General features: G+C 44.5%; 1 protein-coding gene across 5 annotated transcripts in view; it reads left to right on the forward strand.

Annotated features, from left to right (window-relative positions):
* Positions 1–21918, forward strand: part of ZNF609 (zinc finger protein 609) — a 112653-nt gene that overhangs the window by 86792 nt on the left and 3943 nt on the right. For all 5 annotated transcript variants that reach the window (XM_028706016.2, XM_028706014.2, XM_028706017.2 and 2 more), the window contains 4 exons: positions 7363–7588; positions 15503–15590; positions 16376–18746; positions 20695–21061. In XM_028706016.2, coding sequence (XP_028561849.2) covers positions 7363–7588; positions 15503–15590; positions 16376–18746; positions 20695–21061 — 3052 coding nt within the window. The remainder of the gene's footprint in view (positions 1–7362; positions 7589–15502; positions 15591–16375; positions 18747–20694; positions 21062–21918) is intronic.

Below are 21918 nucleotides of genomic sequence, written 5' to 3' on the forward strand. Positions count from 1 at the left end.
CTTCCTTCCCTCCCCTGATGCCCTCTTGCGTCTCTGCCTCCCAAAGGCTTGTGCAGCTGTTTGTTGCAGCAGCCCTGGCTGCAAGCTCCCCAGGCAAATGGGGAGCAGTATGAGGAGACACCTCTCTTTGGGGCAGAGGGGACAGCTCAGCAACCAGGGTGGCAACTGTGGCTGCCCAGAGGACTCCCAAGGAGAGGAGAGAAGGCTGAGGGAACACTCCACAAGGGAGAATGTTTGAAAAAGGGTGAAAGGCTGCCAGCTCTGCAGGCAAGGGGTGACATGACTGGGCTCCTGCGCCCGACAGGGGTGCCACGGAAAGAATGCAGTTGGTCAAGGGAGCCGTGGACCCCAAAAGGTTGAAAACTTCTGATTTAAGTAATAGTTGGTGTTTCTTGGGTGTGTTTTTTTTTTTAAAATGAGATGCATTCAACTCTAGTTTAATGGGAAGAAAATACATACATTTGTCAGGGAAGGATACTGTACAGGGGTCCATGAAGACCCAGTGGGCACTCACAAATTTCTGGTACCTTAGTCATGCATTTTTCTCCTCAGTTTTGTTGCAGGTAGTATGTTTCTGCCTTGCTGTGAATTGCTGGCAAGCATGAAGTTATCAGCCTTTGAAAGTCATCCCATTACTTACTAGCTAGTGTTGAGAGATGAAGTCTGTATGGCACAGTCTCTTATCCTGAAGGACTGGTTGCCTTTGCTTGCTAGTAAGATGCTTTAGGGTTGCTCAGTATCTTTCCTGCCTACCCTAGGGATCAGAGTTTTTAAATATATAGGATCTGTAAAGTCCTTACAGAAAGTAGAAGGATGGGAGTGTTTAAAAATTAAGCACTGCTTGGTTTGATATATAATACAGTGGTACCTCGGGTTACATATGCTTCAGATTACAGACGCTTCAGGTTACAGACTCCGCTAACCCAGAAATAGTACCTTGGGTTAAGAACTTTGCTTCAGGATGAGAAAAGAAATTGTGGTCCGGCGGCACGGTGGCAGCAAGAGGCCCCATTAGCTAAAGTGGTGCTTCAGGTTAAGAACAGTTTCAGGTTAAGAACGGACCTCCGGAACGAATTAAGTACTTTACCCGAGGTACCAGTGTGTGTGTGTGTGCGTGTGTGTGTATAAATAAGGAGAACTAGGGAGAAATAAATTTCAATGTATGTTACATTGCTGATATACTAAATTTATGTAAATACATGAGGTGTAGCATTCTTTTTAAACACACCTGCTTCTCCAGGCCAATTGTGGTCTAAGAGTGGACATTTCCACTATATAAATATCTCCTTTCCAAGTTGTCTTTCTGCTGGCTGCTTTGTGTTAATAGATGAGAACCTCTCCTAAAGAGTGTAAAAGATTGACCTCATTTCTTTCCTGTTATGTCAAAATAATATATAGGTTTTTGGATGAATGTTTGGAGCATGCTTTAATTTTTTGTGTTTTCATCTGTGTCGTTACAGTAGGCAAATTATATCAGTGCTGTAGGGTTCCTCACTTCAATTTGATGTAACGGTTGAGAAATAACAAAAGTAATTCTAAGCAGTTATAATGAAATAATGTTATAGTGCACCTCATGGAAATACAGTTGTTACATGAGTGATAGTTTGGAAACATAATTATTAATCTCCTCACTCCCTTTGCATTTTTGGAACTCCAGAGACATGGAGTATCTCCTGCAGTCCTTTATGATCTAATTGGTGGTGAGGAGAGAGTGTAGTTGGGAGAGATATTTTGGGAGGACAAAGCATGGGGTCTGGGGGTGTTTGGTTTTTAAATACCCTGTATACACCTGCAGGTCTTGGAACTGAGAGCTGTCATTTCTGCCTTGACTGTCAGGTGGCATCATAATCAGCGGTCTACAAACTTTGGCATGTCTTAGTAATCAACCTAGACTCTTGCAGGGTAGGCTTTTCTGCTTCTAGCTCCACAGAGGCAGATGTGGTTTTGTGTCCATTGCCCAATCAATGGGTTTTACAGAGGAAGAGCAGCAGGTGGGATTTGCATATATGAAGGGGTAATGATTCTTTTTAGGCCATGACACTGATTCTGTGTCCTAACAAAAAAACAGACGAAACCAGAGCATGACAGATTTTTTGAAGTGACACTCCATTCCCACCTTTGTTGGCAATGGTTCTTTTTAAAAAAATTAATATACTGCTTTCCTGGACAGTATATTTTCTTTTATGATTGCCAAAATTTAACTTCTGGTCACCATTGACAACTGCATTTTGGGACCCTCTGACTGGGATACAATTAAAACAAGGTAGCTGACTACTTGATCAAAGGCATCCTTACCATCATAGAATATGTAAGTGTGGACTTTTATTAATTTTATTTATTGAGTTTATATCCCGCTTTTTCTCCAAGTAGGTCAAGGTGGTGTACATGGTTCTCTCCCTCTTCATTTCATAAGCCATCACTTAACCTGGCATCTTAGTTTAAGAGAAGCCCTTTTGTGAAGTCATATTCTATTTTTGGCTGTGGGTTGAATCCAATATCAGTCACCACCCTGTGTGTTTCTGCAGATGTACTGGGCAAGCAGTCTTATCAAAAGTTCAACACTATTGGTGCTTGCACTTCATTGGTGTATTTATTTTGCCCTAGCACTTGAGAGTTATTCATTGAGTGCACCTATTCAGAAGGATGATGCAAGTCTGGGCAGTGTAAAAGGAGTGTGTATGTGTGGATCATCAATGCAGAATTTTGGATGGATGGGTCCTGAAGATTTGGAAGAAGAGATAGTGGCTATGTTAAGTCCAAAAAGATTCACTTTCATTGAGAGGGTCCTAGATCCCTTACTATATGTTCATGACCTAGTGCATGAAGCTTTAAAGGGACTTTGAAGTTGGTGTAGTCAGGTACGTGCCATTTGACATTATAACACACTAACACAGCTTGCTCATCTGGCAGTGGCTGATGTAATTTTTTTGGAGACTTTTTCTCTGCAGTCCCAACATTTGCACTTGCCAGTAGTTTTCATTGCATGTCTGGCTCTGACAATCTGTTTAGTTCCTGAGCCTAGCAGGAGTTTTTGCACAGGAGGAGAACACAATGTAATTACTACCTATAGGGAGATTAATGATTCCCAGCTCTCTTCTTTCCCCATCAGCCTGTCTCTGGTATTTTATTTTGAGCAAATACACTGGTCTTGTTTGCAGCTCAAAAGAGATGCAGAGGCTTGCCATTGAGAGATGTGAAGCTAGGCTTCAATTCTTCCCTTTTCTCCCAGTACTTCCTCTGACATGTATTCTGGTCATCAGGGTATATTCTCTCATGGCCTCCTTTGAAAAGCTCTTTCTAAGATTTTCCTTCCTTCCTTCTCTGTCTTCAAAAGCTGCAGGGAGGATTGAGCTACACATGCTCTCCCTTCCTTCTGTCTCCTTTCTTCACCCCAACAGCTGATAAATGATACTACATTTGTTCCATGGCAGAGTGAAATATGAAATCCCATAAAGCCACCTCACTTATTAGATGGTTCTCAGCAAGCTGCTTATTATGCTCTGTGGCATAATGCAGATTACAAATGTGACCAAATGATAATTAGCAAAGCTGGAGTGGCAATTAGTGTTCTTCTGCTGAATGCTGATTACCTTTCAAAGTAGAAAGCAGCTGAAGGGTTTGCAAGCCTGCAACTACCCTGACTCTAAATGCACCAAGAAGTGCCCAGATCTGTCTGCCGGGTATTTTGTGGTGAAACAGTTTCCACCTTCCAAGATGAAGTGACCATGCTTTCTTGCCAAGTATTTTGCTTTAATATGTGGGGGGAGGGAGCATCTGCTCAGGATTAGAGAGCAGGGTTTTCTGGAGCAGCTGGTTAGTTCCATTCTCTGTTCTCACAAGCAACAGGTAGAGGTTTCTAGTGTCTTCTGTGGCAGTGTGACCTTGATCCTCAACTTTAATTGATAGGACTCCACCTGGGAGCTCTTCAGAGGGTGTCAGTCCAGCGGGCAGAAATTCTGAGAAGTGTCAGCCTACCATGTTGGGGCTGTAGATGACATTCCTTTCTAGGGTGGTGTCAGAGCTGTTGCCAGAATCAAGGCAAAATGTGCTTTAGATTGCTGTGAGACTGCTCTAGGGAATTGTCCCAATAAGCAAATTCTCTCTTAGTCAGGATAAAGGAGTATGCAGCCACCACTGAGACCTTTTCTTGCTCCCAGACACCTTGGGAATCTTTGCAATATTTGCAAATGCATTGTGATTACAGTGTAGCTACTTAGTCTCTAGGGACGCGGGTGGCGCTGTGGGTCAAACCACAGAGCCTAGGACTTGCCGATCAGAAGGTCGGCGGTTCGAATCATCGCAACGGGGTGAGTTCCTGTTGCTCGGTCCATGCTCCTGCCAACATAGCAGTTCGAAAGCACGTCAAAGTGCAAGTAGATAAATAGGTACCGCTCCGGTGGGAAGGTAAACGGCGTTTCCGTGCACTGCTCTGGTTCACCAGAAGCGGCTTAGTCATGCTGGCCACATGACTACGCCGGCTCCCTCGGCCAATAAAGCGAGATGAGCGCCGCAACCCCAGAGTCGGTCACGACTGGACCTAATGGTCAGGGGTCCCTTTACCTTTTTACTTAGTCTCTGCATGCCTGTTTCTTTTCTGTCTCCATGTCAATCTTTATCAGAAGGCAGTTCCTAAGCTTGAAACTAAGCAAACTGGTCTGATTTCACAAATGCAGTCATTGGGGCCCTGCTCAGCAAAATGTGACATACCCCACCATGCACAGAAGACTGTACTTCTTTTGCCAGGAGACATTTTAAAATGCAAGATATATAAGCCAGGCTCAAGTCCTCATCCTCCCAAGCATGACTTACAGCAGGGATGGCTAACCTGTGGCCATACAGATGTTTTTGAGCTACAGTTCCTATCAGTTCTAGCCAGCGTGGCCAATAGCCAGGGAAGCGGAGAACTTTAGTTCAGCAACATCTGAAGGGCCAGAGAATAAGCCGCTCTGGTTTAGAAGATTGATAACATGAGCTGAGTGTTCAACCATGTTCTCCCTCCTCTATTTGCTGGTTTTACTCTACCCATAGTTTGACATCAATCAGGCAAACTATAGTTGGCACAAACTTCCAAACTATGGGTTGAAGTAGATTTGAAAACCATGGTTTGGAAGTTAAAACTAATCATAGTTACCTGATGGTTTGACGGGTTGTCTTGGCTATGTGGGAAGTGTACTGAGAAAGTGGGACATCCATAAATACAGGTTAGATTTATAGCCTTGTTCTAACATGCTAGAAATGTGTAGGATTTTTTCCCCCCTGCAAGAGAGCATTTGGTCTTGACGTGAGGGCTGAGGGAACTGGTACAATCAAGATACAGACTTGCTGCCTCTGAGAGAACTAGGCCATAAGCTTTGCTACCTGCCTGGGCAGATACATCCAGCTCAGTCACTGCAGATTAAACTGGCATCCAGTATTAAATGTTGATGAGATTGGATTTGCTTTGTTCAGCTGTCCAGAGCAAGGATATACACAGAAGGAGAAGGAGCCAAATGCAGGCAAGCAGGCAAAAGGCACTCTGGGTGTTTCGTTCTGCTATGTTAACATGACTGGAAGTGAAAATCCATCCCCAGAGCTCAGCATTGCCCACGTTCTTGGGCACCGAACCTTGCCAAAGGGGAGGCAGCTGTTTCCCTCAGTTATTGCTCATGTGATGGGGAACATTTAATGAGAATGTGTTCACTGAAGGATAAACACAAGGGCTTTTGCCTCCTCGTCCTCTTTCAGGGGCACTAGCTAACATAGAATTTGCCCTTCCCTGCCATTTTCTTACTAAGTTTTTGGACACAATTACTCCTGAGAGTTGAAGGGAGCTCAGTATATTTGCGATGATACTGTACAACTCTCCCCTCCCAAGGATTGTTTTGGGAACATTGTAGAGATGTAATTCTGATGTGCAGCACTGGGCACACAAGAATCCACTTGCTCTCTTTCATTGCATTTAATTACTTTATAAAAAGACATAGCTAGTTGGGGAGGGGGAGGGGGAGAGGGATGGCATCAGCTAAGGAGGATTATCTGACAACTGTTCAAAAACCAGAATTAGTTTGAATGTGTATGTGTGTGGCTGTTGGCAGTAATGTTCCATAAATAACTCCTGATTTTATGCACATGAATGCCCATGGGAAAGAGAGTGTGCAGGGTATCTTCTGGCAAAGGGGCTTGGAGATTTTTGCTTTTGGTTCATCTGAGACCAAGAGCAGCAGGCTATAATCGCCAGCAAGCAGGCAGATTTCCCAAAATGACAGCTTGAAGCCTTTATCCCCCTGATTGGAATGTGTCTGCTCTTACCAGAAGATACCCAGGGCCATCACTTGAATGTAGAGTGGCATTTGGAACAATTTTTGAATTAACTGATTATTTGAGGCAGCAAAAGCCAAATTGGAAACCTTGTACTCAAAAACTGATTCTGTCTGAGCAGCCAGCATCTTCATGCTGCAGATTCTCTTTCAGGGGTGGCTGAGGGATTTCCTTTATAAGGTGGTTACTTAAATTGGGAGAGGGAGATCTGCTTTGAAAAGAGATGGGCAGGTTGGATAAGGCCCTGAAATTGCCTTTTCTTCATATGTGACACATAACCTGCGTATTAGTGGTGATTTTCCTGCTCTTTGTGGTAGCAACGTGATTGCCTGGTGGCAGGCTTCAGGGGATAACTTGCATCTGCCATATTGGAATCTGTTTCTATAGAATACACACTGGCCAATAACCAGGCTGACTTGTGCCTAGTTCTCACCAAGGCGGTAAACCTATGTCTGGCTTGTACCACATCAGACTACAGATGCAGGACTTGTGTGACTTAATGCTCCTTCATACAAAAATAACTCCAGAGTGGGGGAGGGGTAATCCTTAAATATCAAGGAGAAAGAGGTCTAGTCCATCCCTCTGCCCATTGTGCCAGTTTTAAGTGTGTGTGTGTGCGCGCGTGCGCATGCGCGCGCGCACACACGCGCACACACACACACACACGAATACATGCATTCTATCCATATGAGGTCCCATCTATAACCTAGAAAGAAGCTTACTACCTGGGTGAGAGCTAGGCCTTGGTCTCCCTTTCCCTTTTAAATAAGAGCTGCATGTGTAAGGAGGCATACGAGGAGGAGGGGGCTGGAAGAGTCAAAACTTAATTTGTAAAAAGCTATAATTTTCATTCACAAGTTGGGGGTGCAAAAAGCACCTTGATTCTGTTTTCCAGTGCTGAACATATGGAGTAAGAACTTGTGACATCTGCTCCTAAAGCTAAGATCCAAGTGGCAAATACAGGGCCTAAATGCCAGACCATCTCAATTTGGGGGTGTTGCAGACATAAGGAAGACCCAGCTGCCCTTATCCATCTGTATTCATTTGTATTTTCTCTTTTTCCAGATGGAGTCTCCAGTGTCCACCCCTGCAGTGCTACCATTGCATCTTCTTGTTCCTGTTGTCAACAGTGATATCTCATCACCATGTGAGCAGATAATGGTACGCACTCGCTCTGTAGGGGTGAACACATGTGATGTGGCTCTTGCTACGGAGCCAGAGTGCTTGGGCCCCTGTGAACCTGGCACCAGTGTCAATCTGGAGGGCATCGTATGGCAGGAGACAGAAGACGGTAGGTGTCCTTCAGTATGTTTGTTTTAAGAGTAGTGCTGGTCAACTGATGGTTCAAATGCTGTATCCCAGCCTAGTTTAATTTGTGTGGCATTGCACAAAATAAATGTTGCCCCAGAGGACTCTGCCATAATGCAAATTGCTCTTAATTGGGTCAGTATTGTTCCTTTGGAAGTGGTGTAGTCCAGGGTAAAAGCTGCTTCCAAGAAGGCTTCTCTTGCTAGGCAAAATGAGAACACACTGTAGAGGCTTCTGGGGTGTACCACCTATTCTTGCATCCTATCTTCTTCAGCAGTCGCACTTCTTCACAAACAGTGAAGCAGCACTTAGGTATTGAGATAAAAGACTACACCACGTCTAAAAACTTGGCCATTCCTGTTGCCTTTATTTTGCTGTTCTGGGTTCCTGTATTTAGGCACATGAAAGATTTTTCCCCTTCACCTTTAGAGTGCCTGTTTTACTCCGATTATAAGCTAAAGGGGGCGGGGGGAAATCACTTGATCTGAGGCCAAAGCATCTTACCTGCTACATATTTGCACCTTGTTTGAATTCTATATTCTGCCCACTTCCTGACCTTGTATTTTCTAAAGCCTCCTCCCAGGGCCATTGTTCAGATTAGTCTTTTAAGTTGGAGGTAGAATGAATGTTTGCCAGGTGTGCCTGCTTCTAAAAACAGTGAGTGCATTTTCTACCCCGGCAAGCCAGTCCATGTTCTGCCACCATCACTAGCCCATTGCCTCTACTCCTTAAGAGATGTGATTCATCTACACAGACAGCCAGTAGAAACTGGGAGGTAGGCAATTACCTTGAGTGAAAGTGATGCAAGGACAGCATCTTGCTGAGAAGTAAAATATATCTCCTTGGCCTCTTACATATCCATCTTAATATGATGCCAGGCAGAGTGCAATTGACAGGTTCTAAGCAGTTATTATTTGAGAAGAAAGCCCTGACAGGTGCTCTTTCTCAGATTGGTAGGTCTGCACACTGGTGTCTCCAGTGCTTTTTGTGGAAAGGCTGAAAGAGATGATCAGTGAGCACTGGATCACCTATTATTTGCTTTTTGTAGTAATCTTCTCTTGATTGATGCTACCCACCCCCTTTCTTCTACACTCTTATATTTACCAGGCACATATCAAAACTTTGATGTGCAGAGGATTTGCCACAGGGACTTATCCCTCTGGAATATCAGAATACTGTGGGACATGCCCATTATTCCTCTGGATGCTGTGGTAGTGGCACCCATAATTATGTAGTTTACATATCTCATGATATGGCAATGTCCAGTCCTCCTATGTGTGTTTCAGAGAATGCTGCTTTAGGAGGCAGGCAGAGTATGGCACTTGTCTTATGCTGCTGGCTGCCTTCCCTCTTGCTCTTGGCTTTTAATGGTTTTTGCAGCCTGTCCTTTCATGTTAGTCTTTTTTCTTTTCTTCTTTAAAGATCAGCTATGATTTCAGGACTTGCCTAGGAGGTATGCTGTGATTCCTGTAGCTCAGCTATTTTTAACCTGTACTCATTCAGTGCAATGTGTGCAAAGATCTTGCCTGTGAGGCTACTCTTGGCTGCTGTTTGGTCCCTGCTGTCAGAAGTGATGATTTTCTCTCACATCAGAGGCTGTGCATCCTTCAAAGCAGTTTGGAACTATTGCATCATTGGCCGACTTGAGTATGTGGAGTCTGGTTAATGTATGTGGCAAGAGGTTCCTGCCACCCTCCCCACTTAATGGATTTCAGGTTAATGTTTACAGTTTTGCTAGCTTAGGTCATTTCTCTTACATCGTGTTAGATGCTGAGCCAAAATATACATATGACAAATAGCAGAATTTTGTTTCCAGTTGTTATCAAAAGGAATTGAAAGATACCAATAATAATAAAAAAGAATCAACACCAGGCTTATCCTTCTTTGGTTTCTTAACATGTAAGCACACCTTTCTCATGAGTCCTAGTTCTCTTTTCTGTGTGTACAATGCTGTTGGTGCTCTAGTGTCCCCAGCTGATGTTGCCACATTATGGAAGCTGGTAGAAGTTGAAATGAACAACAAAGCAAGGAGTAGCCATCTTAGTACTTCATGAGAACAGATAAAAACTCTCCACAGGATTTCAGCAGGTTTGATCAGTGTGGGCGGGTAGCCCATAAACTAAACAAGGTTAGTTTATGAGAACACGTTTTTTTAATGACCTCCCATGGGTAGTTTCAGGTTTGTACTCTCACTTGGTTGTCTGCGGCAGGTAAAAATCCCTTTCAGGTTGTCTGGCAAGGAAGGGTAAAATAAACTGGTACATTCTGTCCTTTCAGGCCTCTGTGTCACAAATGACTGATGTCTGTATTTTTGTGGCAAGGTGAATTGCTACATTTTTTGTGGAATTGTTTGCATGGCTGGGCTACTATCTGCTTCTGAGGCTGTCAACTTATGCGAAAGTTGTAGCACTTCTTTATGTTCCACAGGCAGCTATCTGCTTAGCATGTCAGCAGCCTTCTAACTTCTGCTTGTTCCTTCTGCCTGCCTTTCACAAGGATAAGTTGTGTTAAATACTTCTATGGACATTTTAAGGCATTTAAGACAGCTGTCTTAGCAGTTTTCCTAATTCTGTTAGGCGTGATTCTGATCTGCCAGGATCTTCAATGGATCTAATTATACTGGAATGCAGCACACCACTTGCTGCCTTATGAGTTGCCAGGCTCCCATTTTCCTCTTGCTGTGATTAATGCCACTGGGGGTTGGGGAGGAGGGAGGAAGCCTTGTAACTAAAGAGAGCCTCCGGTCTCCCCAGACCTGCTCCATGTGGGCGAGGTCCAATTTCAACCAACCCCTAAAACTGATGATTCAGGCACCATCACTGCTCACCTGGGAAATATCTCGGCCAATAGCAATAGTGCTTAGAGCTAAAAAGCTATTGTCTGACATGGAGATCTTCATAGCAACAAGGATCACTGCATGGCAACAGCAGCTGCTGCACAAAGGAAACGTCAGAAGCGTATTTTCCTGAATCTCGTGCCTTTCGTTTTATCTTGGGGTTGTGATGTTCCCTTTTTTTGTTTTGAGAGGGGTTCTTTTTTGTGAAAAAAGGTGGCAGTTCACACAGTCTCTGGGTAGAAGAAGGCAATGCCATTATGGTGATTTTGTGCATACAAAACCACTTGAATTTTGCATTACTGAAAAATCAAACTTAGCAAACTGAGTTGTATCCAAATTAGAGAATATATACAATTTTGAAACCTTGCATAGCCCTACCTGCCATAGTTTTAACATCTTTTTTTAAAAAAATGAAATACAGTGCTCTCCCTGCACCCCCACCCCAGCTGTCTGCCCTAGGGGCTAATGATTATAAGTCGTGGGAAACAGAAAATGATAGGTTTTGTGAAAGCAGACAATTTGGAAAGGAAGAAAAATGTTTCTTAAGCTGTTGCTACTTTTCATAGCAATGGAGACTTGGGGCTGGTTAAAAAAATACGTGGAGATGTGCGCTTCAGTATTGGAGTCGGTTAATGTACATTTATGTATTTATAACTATTATTTATAGCTATAACTAGATACTTTACAATCCAAAATAGTCCTGCAGGTTTACAGTCTAGTAGATATCAAGACATACGGAAAAGGGGCAAGGATGAGGCAATAGACTTGAAAGAAACAAAGGAAATGTGGTGGATGCAAATAAATGAATGAAAATTAAGTAACCTTAAAAATGTTGGCAAAATGGCACCTGGGAGGTGAATGCGTGTCATTTATCCCCAGTGATGTCATGAGCATTCAGGGTCTGTGATGCTTGTGTAGTCACATTCCACGCTGTAGTCATTTTCTCCATATGTGTGCCAGGGAAAAATGCATTATGCTTGCAACAGAAATGTTTCCTTGGGGAAACCTTTCTGGATACCCCTACAACATCTGAGTTACAGCTGCATATCTATTACATACAAAAACAATAGTCTCAAAAGACTCTTGGTCTGAAAACAATCTATGTCTCTTAATAGTTGCCATCCCTCTGCATCTGAACTTGCCACCAGTAAAAGGGCTGCAGTTTGGAGTCTCTGACCAAGGAGTCTTGCCTCAGCAGCTGGATTTGTGATTTTTAGATGAGCTGCTGCTGCATCTCTTTGGCCCTATAAAAGTGGGGATTATTATCCTGATTTGCTTTTAGAAAGCACTAGGGATGAGCTTATTAATAGCATAAAAAAAGCAGGGTTACTGCCAGAACATGGTAGGTTTGTAATGCTTTGATAAGGTCTCTCCTTCTCCAGTCTTACAGCAATTCCAAATGCCTTAATCATAGCTGGCTCCGGATTGCTAATGCTGGCTGAACACAGCCCTTCCACTTCTCTCTTTCCCCCTCCCTCCCCAACTAGGGTGGTTCTTCAGAGGCAAAGGCTGCATCGCAAATCATCTTGCATTTCACAAAATAATTCTGAATGTATTTGCTGGGAGGGATTTTTTTGTGTGTGATTGATTGAGGTAGGTTAAATCTAGGACACGGTGTGTCAGGCAGGAGTTACAATTAGTCTTGTGCTTTGTTTGGTTGCCAGAGCAGCAGGCAAAGGGAGGGGGCAGCTCAGCCACCGCTGAGGTCTCTGCTTTACAGAGCTCTTCATCTTTCTCCTATGATCATGGCAGCAGGCAGACTGCCAGAACGTCCTTCCTAATCTGACCTGCCAGCTCCGAGATGGAAGCAGCTGCTGGCGTCTTGCCACGCAATTAACTTGTAAGGCTCTGCAGGAAAGCAGTGTGTGAAGCCTGAGCATAAAGCTTTACAAAGCAGCCTTGCATTGAAGAGCCAGAGCCTGCTGGATGATGGTGACACCTGCAGGAAGATAGATCCTGGAACTTCAGGAAGGATGTTGGATGGAATGGGAAGTGGTGTGGGCGGCAGAGGAGCCAAGATGCTGAGAGCTTTCTCAGGAGGCAGGGAGCCTTGTCCAACAATTTAAAAAGTAAAAAAATAAAAATCAAGGCTTTGTCTGCACTTCCTAACATTCTGAGTTTCACAGTCCCACAGTCAGAAGAGCTCTCACCAAGACAAGCAGCCTGCCAATGAACACATTGCAAACCCCCAGTCCCATTGGTTTCCGGACCCTTGATCATGTAGGTCGCCCTCCTCTGCACCCATTTCAGCTTATCAATATTCTTCTTAAATTGTGGTGCCCAGAACTAGACACAATATTCCAGGTGTGGTCTGACCAAGGCAGAATAGAACGGTACTATTAGTTCCTGTGACCTATGGTGACCTATAGTGTCTATATATATGTGTGTGTGTGTTACTATATAGTGACCTATAGTGTCCCTGGACACTATACTTCTGTTGATGCAGCCAACAATCGTATTAGCTTTTTTTGCTGCTGCGTCACACTGTTGACACATTAAACTTGCTAAGACCCCTAGATCCTTTTCACATATACTACTGGCAAGCCATATGTCCCCCATCTTATATTGGTACAGCTGATTCTTCCTGCCTAAGTGTAGAACCTTACATTTGTCCTTATTGAAACAATAATGTTCAGTTGGGCCAAGTTCTCCAATATTTTAAGGCCATATTGAATCCTGAATCTGTGGCATTAACTACCCCTCCCAGTTTGGTGTGATCTGAAAATTTGATGAGAATCCCCTCAATTCCTTTCTCCAATTCATTTATAAAGTTGTTGAACAACAACGAGCCCAGGACAGAACCCTGTGGCACCCCAGTTGTTGTTTTCCAGGATGACAAGGAACCATTAGTGAGCACTCTTTGGGTTCTGGCAGTGCACATGGCAGATGTTGGTAGACACCTGGAAGAACAGACTCTCATGCTTCTGTGGTGAAACCCAGAAACCGTAGGTCATTAACAAGTGCTTGTTTCTGTTTGAGAGAGATTTTTTTTACCCCAATTTGAAAATGAAGATTAAAAAGTTCTCTATATTTTTCACAGCTGGTTATTTCAAAGATTTGCTCCTTCTGAGACTTCATGATTGACCTATAAACTAAGTCTGCAGACAAAGAGTATCCTGAGTGAACGCTACAAATTTTGAAACTGGACAGCTGAGCACAGCTGGCCTAGGAGTGCTTATGAGTCTATTCTATACAATCAATAATCCTTTATTGAGATCCCCACTCCTGTTTTAATATTTTCTTGATACAGAATTAGAGAGACTAGTTCCTCAGTAGGACATGTGTTGTCTAGTACAGAGTCTTTACCCCCCAGGTTCTGTTCCTAAAGAGGGAGACTCAAAATGAATGCAGGGTGGTGCAAGCTTCAGCCCTCAGAAGTTGTTTGCCCTTGGATGGGGTTTGAGCAATGGTGGAGAATCTCCAACATATGGACCTGACATCTTAAAGCATTAGCTGTGCGACAGTTACAGTCAGAGCTGACAGGAATGCTCCTGATTGTTCATTTACAGTGGGGATTGCATTTGACACTGTTCAGATTTGACACCAAGGATAAGCTCCATGGTTTTCCATGGAGAAATCCATCTAAAATCGTGAAATCAGGTGTGTAGTCTCACCCAGAAGTTGGATGTGGCCCTCAGAGGGTTGGCCATGTATTTATCGAGTCTGCAAAATAAAAGTGGGGCCCACCTGTGGACTTGATTCTTCTGTAAATGCGTGATCCATCATATGTTTTGGGGAATACAAAGATGAGATTAATGGATGAGTTTATAAGCTCTTCAGCTGTTCAGTAATAGAGCTACTTTGGGCACCAGCTTTTTTTTTTTTAAATAATATTTTATTAGAGTTTCAAATAATACAAAAAACAAAAAGAACAAGAACAAGAAAAAAAGAATAAAAAAGAATTCATTCTTTACAATCCCATTTTCAATAACTTTTTTCCCGCGACTTCCCCTCACCTCCCCTTCTTGTATTCCATGTCCAAATATTTATCCAACAAGTTCTTATCCCTAAATTCTTAACCTTAATTTGTTATTATATTTATTATATTATATTTTTAACCTTAATTTGTTATTATATTTAATTCAATTTATATATCAACTTTTAACTTATATACCTCAATCCTTTACATTTGAAAACTTTTTCTAAGGTCGACCCAGTTTCCCTTCCACGAATTCCCCATTCTTATACTAATAACAACACAAAATTAAAAACAGAGCAAAAAAAATCAAACACCCTTTGGATTTCCAAACCCCACCCTCCCTTCCCCGGTTTCGATCCCAGAACCATTGTCCATTAGCATCTACTATCAGCCTGGCAACCTCACGTCTGAGGCCCTCAAGTCTCTCTCAATCCCTCTCTGCCGGTTTCTTTGAAAGTCCCTTATAATTAACACCAAGTTTCGGAGGGGCACTCTCTCTATAGTGTCCATGTTCCTTCCAGCCAGACCTCCATGTTCAAAAGTGGGGCTCAAATCTTGTTTCTTAATCCTTTTAAGTCCAAATGTCCCAAGAGCTCCAGCTTCCACCTTGATCTTTGGGCACCAGCTTTTGGCCAGTTTGACTGTTTGGCAGAGGAAAAAATGTGTTGGAAAGTAAGGGTACCTCTCGTATTGGACCTATACATGTGCCCAGAGGCAGGGGTTGGCCATAGCTGTGAATTCCACCCCACAAGAGCACCTGTGTTTCCTAATAATACTGCTTTGTTCAGAATTGAAGATACGACCAGTGCATTAAATAAACATAGTGCTGTTTATGTGTGCTGTTTATAGCAGCAATATTATCAGAATCCTGACCTTGAGGACTATTCTGAACAGTCTACAGCCACGCAACCAGTGAGGTGGGGGTTCTTCAGTTGTATTGACGGCCAAATAACTAAATGAATACAAAGCCCCAAGCAAGTGCTACCTGAGTTCTGCTGCAGGCTTTGGTAACTGTCTCCACCCACACTTGTTCTGACCTGTTCAGCACGATGTTTCTGCATTGTGGCTGAGTTGTAGGCTGAGGATGGGGCAAGATTTGCAAGAGAACTGAGTGTTCACAATCCTCCCTTTTGCTCCTGCAGGTATGCTGGTGGTGAATGTCACCTGGAGGAATAAGACTTATGTGGGGACGCTACTGGATTGCACGCAGCATGATTGGGCACCACCCAGGTAAAGAGTAAGGCAAAAAGGCTCTTCCTGTAGTGTGCTTGGTGACTTTTTCCTCTCTCTCGTTAGCTGCCTGTCATGTGGGATTCTACTAGAGGATGGATACTTTGATTTTGAGCAACACTGAGAAACTGTCATACTGTAAGGAGAAGGGAATGTATAGGCAGATGTAGCAGGCTGGAATAAGAACTAAAGCAGCTGCCCTGTTCTGTCCCAGGCAGGAATAATTATTCTGATTTAAATTTGAAGTTCTCTGTAGCCAGTGTTGCTGTCCTATCTGATTACCATGCAGTTTGCCATTGATGCAATTTTTCCCTAGAGAAACTGAGTTCAGTTACTGTACCTCATCTCCTTTGAGGGAGGTTAACTGTTGCACTCCTCTTTGTATCAGTATGGTTCCTAGGGACAATCATCTATTAATTTGGCTTGAGTTCACATCTTGTTTTAGAAGTTGCGGAACAGTCCTTCCATTTTTAAATGCTTGAAATAGATATGTTAAAAGCTAGAAGTCTCAGGATTCTAACACGGTTCTGCAGGTGTCTGAAAATAACCCTAAGGGCCATACAGTCTGCCTCCTCCTGATTTAGAAAACAGTGTATGTATGCCTCCTGCTTGCCTACTCCTGGGAAACCCAGCCAAGGATGTGTGTACATAGTAGCTTTGCAGATAAGAGCAGGAGAATTGTGCCACTTTGGGGTAGCTTTTGAGGCAAGAGCCAATTGCAGAGGGTGGGCATGGCTTGAAGTCTAACCTGAAATGTTCCTAAGCCCTGTTCTGTTATCTCCTAGGTTCTGTGATTCTCCCACCAGTGACCTCGAGATGCGAAATGGTCGAGGGAGAGGCAAGCGCATGAGACCCAACAGTAACCCTCCCATGAATGAGAGCACAGCAGCCTCTGATAGCAAAGGGACAAGTAACAGCAGCAAGACTCGGGCAGGGGCCAACAGCAAGGGACGCAGAGGCAGCCAGAACTCCTCAGAGCACCGCCTCCCGCCCAGCGGCACAACTGAGGATGTCAAGGCCAGCCCTTCGTCAGTGACCAAGCGGAAGAGCAAGCCCCTTTCTGACATGGAAGTGAATTCAAGTTCTGAGGACTCCAAGGGGAGCAAGCGTGTTCGCACAAACTCCATGGGTTCAGCTGCTACACCAATGGCTGCGGCGGCGGCAGCCGCTGCAGCAGTTGCCACAACAACCGTCAAGGTAGAACCCACCATTCTCGATAGGAACTGCCCCTCCCCCATTCTCATTGATTGTCCCCACCCCAACTGTAGCAAAAAGTATAAGCACATCAATGGACTCAAGTATCACCAGGCTCATGCACACACAGATGATGACAGCAAACCTGAAGCTGATGGGGATAGTGAGTATGGGGAGGAGTCATCTCTTCCAGCTGACCTGGGCAGCTGTAACGGTGCTTCTGGTAGCCAGAAGGGCTCAGTCTCCCCGGCTCGATCAACTACCCCCAAAGTACGGCTGATGGAACCGCACAGTCCCTCACCATCAAGCAAGTTCAACCCCAAAGCTGCTTGCAAAAAGAAGCTAGGTGGCGAAGGAGACCCTGACTCTGGTGCCCTGTCCAATGATGGCTCTGAGGATGGCCCTCTGGTAGCTGATGAGACAAGCAATGATGGCTTTGACTCAGTGGAGAAGAGGAGCAGTGACAAGGAAAAAGCTAAAAAGCCTGTCAGTGTCAAGCCTGAGAAGATATCATCAAAGAGCATCAAGTCTGCTCGACCCATAGCCCCAGCCATCCCACCACAAATCTACACCTTCCAAACAGCTACATTCACGGCTACCAGCCCTGGCTCCTCCACTGGCCTCACCACCACAGTGGTTCAAGCCATGCCCAACAGTCCCCAGCTGAAACCTATTCAACCCAAGCCAACTGTAATGGGAGAGCCTTTCACGGTCAGTCCAGCACTTACTCCTGCCAAGGACAAGAAGAAGAAGGATAAGAAGAAGAAAGAGTCCAAGGAAATAGAGAGCCCCTTGACTCCTGGGAAAGTGTGTCGAGCTGAGGAAGGCAAGAGCCCCTTCCGGGGAGAGCCCAGTGACCTTGGGGCAAAAGGGGAGAGTCTCCTGAATGGCTCATCTGACCCCCACCAGAGCCGCCTTGCCAGCATCAAGGCTGAGGCAGATAAGATCTACAGCTTCACTGATAATGCCCCAAGCCCATCCATTGGGGGTGCCAGCCGACTTGATAGTGCAGCACCCACGCAACCCATGACTCCGCTTCATGTTGTTACTCAAAATGGTGCTGAAGCTAGCTCTGTGAAAACAAATAGCCCAGCCTATTCTGACATCTCAGATGCAGGGGAGGATGGTGAAGGCAAGCTGGAGAGCATGAAGGCAAAGGACCCTGAGCAGCTTGCCAAGGAAGGGGCCAAAAAGGCCCTCTTCCCCTCGCAACCTCAAAACAAGGACTCTCCCTATTATCAAGGATTTGAGGCTTATTACTCTCCAGGTTATGCACAGTCAAGTCCTGGTTCCATTAATCCCAACAGCCAAGCCACCATAGACAGTCAGGCCCTGAAACTGAAGAAAGATGAGGAACCACCGAGCCCAGAGGTAAAAGTGAAGAACGAGGTTTGTGAGGAGAAGAAGGCAGACCTGGGTCCTTCCAGCCAGCAGCCGTCTGTCATCCAGCAGAGGTCCAATATGTACATGCAGTCTCTTTACTATAACCAGTATGCCTACGTGCCTCCTTATGGCTACAGTGAACAAGGCTACCATGCCCATCTGCTCAGCACTAACCCCACCTACCGCCAGCAGTATGAAGACCAGCAAAAGCAGCGCCAGAGTCTGGAGCAGCAGCAGCGTGGGATTGACAAGAAAGTAGAGCTGGGGCTAAAAGAGAGAGAGGTGGCACTCAAGGAGGAATGGAAGCAGAAGCCGTCTCTACCTCCCACACTGACCAAAGCACCCAGCCTGACTGACCTGGTCAAATCTGGACTGAGCAAGACCAAGGAGCAGGGGGGTGATGTAGCCAAGTCAGTCATAATTCCCAAGTTGGAGAATTCCTCAAAGCTCCAAGGCCAAACTGTAGAAGGCCTCAAGGGGAAGTTAAGTGAAAGCCATCTGGGGAAAGAGACAGAGTCAAAGGCAGGTTTGGACTGTGGACGGCAGGCTGAGGTGGACCCAGTACTCTGGTACTCACAGGTAAGCAGGGGTGTGTGTGTGTGTGTGTGTGTGTGTGTGTTTGAGTGGCTGAGATGAGAAGAGCAGCCGCCAAGACAGTGAGCACTCTCTGAACTAGGTCCTAGAATGTAGCTGCCTATTGCCAGGGGAAAGAAAGGAGGAGTGTGTTAGTTCTCATTGATGCTTGCTCAGTTTCCTAACTTTTGGATCTTTGCATATATGAATGTAAGCTGCAGAACTATATGGGCAGATGGAGCAGGCACACATACCATTTGATGGTGGTTGATTCCTATTTTTTCTCATCAGCATGTGGCCCTGAGCTTTAAGACAGTCAGTTTAACCATGAATTAACATCAGTGGTGTTTTAGCCATTTTTAAGTGACTGTGGTGATTCCTGCTGATGGGCTAGTGTGTCTCTATCTTACAGATTATTATACTGTTTCTTTTTAAAACATGAGGGCTTTTGGAAATGCAGAGGAGAGAACTGGTTGGTCTCAAATAATCTTTTGGGAGATGCAATCTGGCTGTTCTCGAGATCAGTGCAGTAATACTGAAGAGCACAGGGCTTCAGACTGGTTCTCAGAGACAGTTTGCTACTTGGTTGAGTCAGACATAGCTTCCAGTGGGTATTGTGTTGGACCAGTGGCCAAACACTGGAACCAGAGTTATCCCACTTTGCTAATTAGCAATGTAGTGGCACAAACTGGATTAGGGGACAGAAGCAGACTACTGGAAAGTCGAGTTCAGTTTTGGGGGGATTTTGACATGTGGAGTGAACGTTGCTGGGTTCTGTTCAGATTTTGTTGAGGCTCAGAGATGTGTTACATGGAGTGAAAGAGGTTTCACAAATATCTCTAGCTGAATGACCTATATGTTAGTCTCTCTTCCCTCCCCTCCCCTCCCTCTCAATCAGTAGGGGATAGTCAGGGATCTTGGAAAGTAGTGATCACATTTTGATACATGATATGGGTGGGGTAAGTGCCAGCTGCCTCTGTGTTGGTTAACATTGTGAACCGTTCACACTGTCATGCAGAGAGAAATATTCTGTGGGGAAGGAAGAGAGGGCTAAACCAGCCCAAATGAGATTGTTCGTGTGTTTCTCATACTTTTGTTTCTGTTAACTCTTGTTCCTTTGCGGTTGTCCATCCCCTTACTCATACCTAGGCCAGGGGCAGAGTGATTGTGATTGAAAGTGATGAAGTTGGAATTCCATTGCCAGCACTGAATGAATTGACATGTTGCTCTTGGACAAGTGTAGTTGTCTGGGTTTGGGGGGCTACAGCCTAGACAGTGGTGAGGGCTATGAGGTATGAAGCTTTCCTCTTTCTTTGGTCAGAGCCAGTGCTTTATTCTGGGGGGACGCAGGGAGGTGCATACCCCTAAACATTTTGTGAATCTAAGTTTGGCCTCATTGAGGGGCAGTATTTCAATATGAGTAGGAAAATGAGAGTACCCCTAAACATTTCTTTAAAGAAAGAAAGCACTGGTCAGAGCTTCAAAATCTATGTTTTAATAAGATTGCTGGGATAACTTGCCCAGTTTCTTTTTTTAAAAACCCCCCGACATAATTCCCACACTTTGGGAGTGGTAACAAATTCAATAAGATGATTCGTCAGAGCTCAAGAATGAGTAAAGAATGCTTACCTAAGCTTGTGCATAACTTGCATTCTAAAATTTGTAGGAATGTAGAATATCAACTTCTGGACAAGGATTTGGGTGATGGCAGGAAAGCACAAAAGATGCTACTGTAGGACAACAGTAACAAATAGTTAAGAGGAAATGTGTGGAGGGCAGAAATCTTGCTCATTGTTCTTTCAGTGGTGAGGCTTTGGTGGATGCTACCTGTGGTCCTCCCCCTTTAATTGCACCCACAAAGGCCCTTAATTTTAAGTCAAATCTGAGATTTCCAGGACTTCAGAAATGCCTTTGATTCTAGTCACCTGACATCCTTGACTGTATGTTGCTACAGGAAGCTGAGCCTCGCATGTGGACGTACGTTTACCCTGCTAAATACTCTGACATCAAGACGGAGGATGAGCGGTGGAAGGAAGAAAGGGATCGAAAGTTAAAGGAGGAGAGGAGCCGCAGCAAAGAGCCCATTGCTAAGGAAGATGGGAAGGAGAGCACAAGCTCTGACTGCAAAGTGCCCTCCAGTGAGGAATCGCGCTTAGTGGCGAAGGAAGCCAGACCCAGCACCCATGTCCCAGTGTCTTCACCCCTCAGCCAGCACCAGTCCTACATCCCTTACATGCACGGCTACTCCTACAGCCAGTCATACGATCCCAACCATCCCAGTTACCGCGGCATGCCCACTGTTATGATGCAGAACTACCCAGGTATGGGGGCTTGAGGTGGACCCTGAGAATAGCAGAACTGTATAATCATAATGGGGTGGGATCTTGATGGATCTCCATGGGGAAGGGGCCATCATTTTCATCCTTGGAGATGTTTGATAGCTGGAAATTGGAGTGAATATGTCCGGTATCATGTGGTGACTATCCAACCACAAGAAGATGCAGAAGTGGTACGTTGGGTAAACCAGGGTGGGTAAGTTGTGGCCCTCCTGATGTTGCTAGGCTACAAGTCCCACAATCTCTGACCATTGGCTCTGGTGGCTATGGCTAATGGGAGGTGGGAGGGCCACAGGTTCCCCATCCCTGGATCACAGACCAACAAAGCAAGTTTTAAGATCAACAGTGCAATCGCACTGTGTAGTTATTAAATTATTTTGCAAGTTAGCTTGCAAACCATGGGTTAACTTCTAGAATAGTGTGTGTAACCTGTATGGCCTTCCAGAAGAGAACCTCTATAATAAATGCAGTCTTCAAAATGTAAAAACATCAAGAATGTGTAAGCTTGAGAGAGAGAGAGAGAGAGAGAGAGAGAGAGAGCACGCAACATAAAATAAGATTTGAAATTCAGATGCAAACAGAGCTTATTTAAAATGTTTTCCTTAAATAAAAATCCATCTGATCTAATGTTTCCGTCTAGCTCAACACAAAACAGGTGTCAGGTATTGTAGCAAGCCTGGATAATGAAGTTAAAAGTACCCAATTGAAATGTCTACGTCCCAAAGACTGCATTTATTATCAGCTTCCCCAGTAAAATGAAATAAATATACTGGAACCAAAATGAAGAAACATACTGAAATAAAAACCTTCCAGATACACAAGCTGATGATAAACAGTGTTAA

The sequence above is a fragment of the Podarcis muralis genome, chromosome 14, assembly GCF_964188315.1.
Source record: "Podarcis muralis chromosome 14, rPodMur119.hap1.1, whole genome shotgun sequence".
Classification (NCBI taxonomy): Eukaryota; Metazoa; Chordata; class Lepidosauria; order Squamata; family Lacertidae; genus Podarcis; species Podarcis muralis.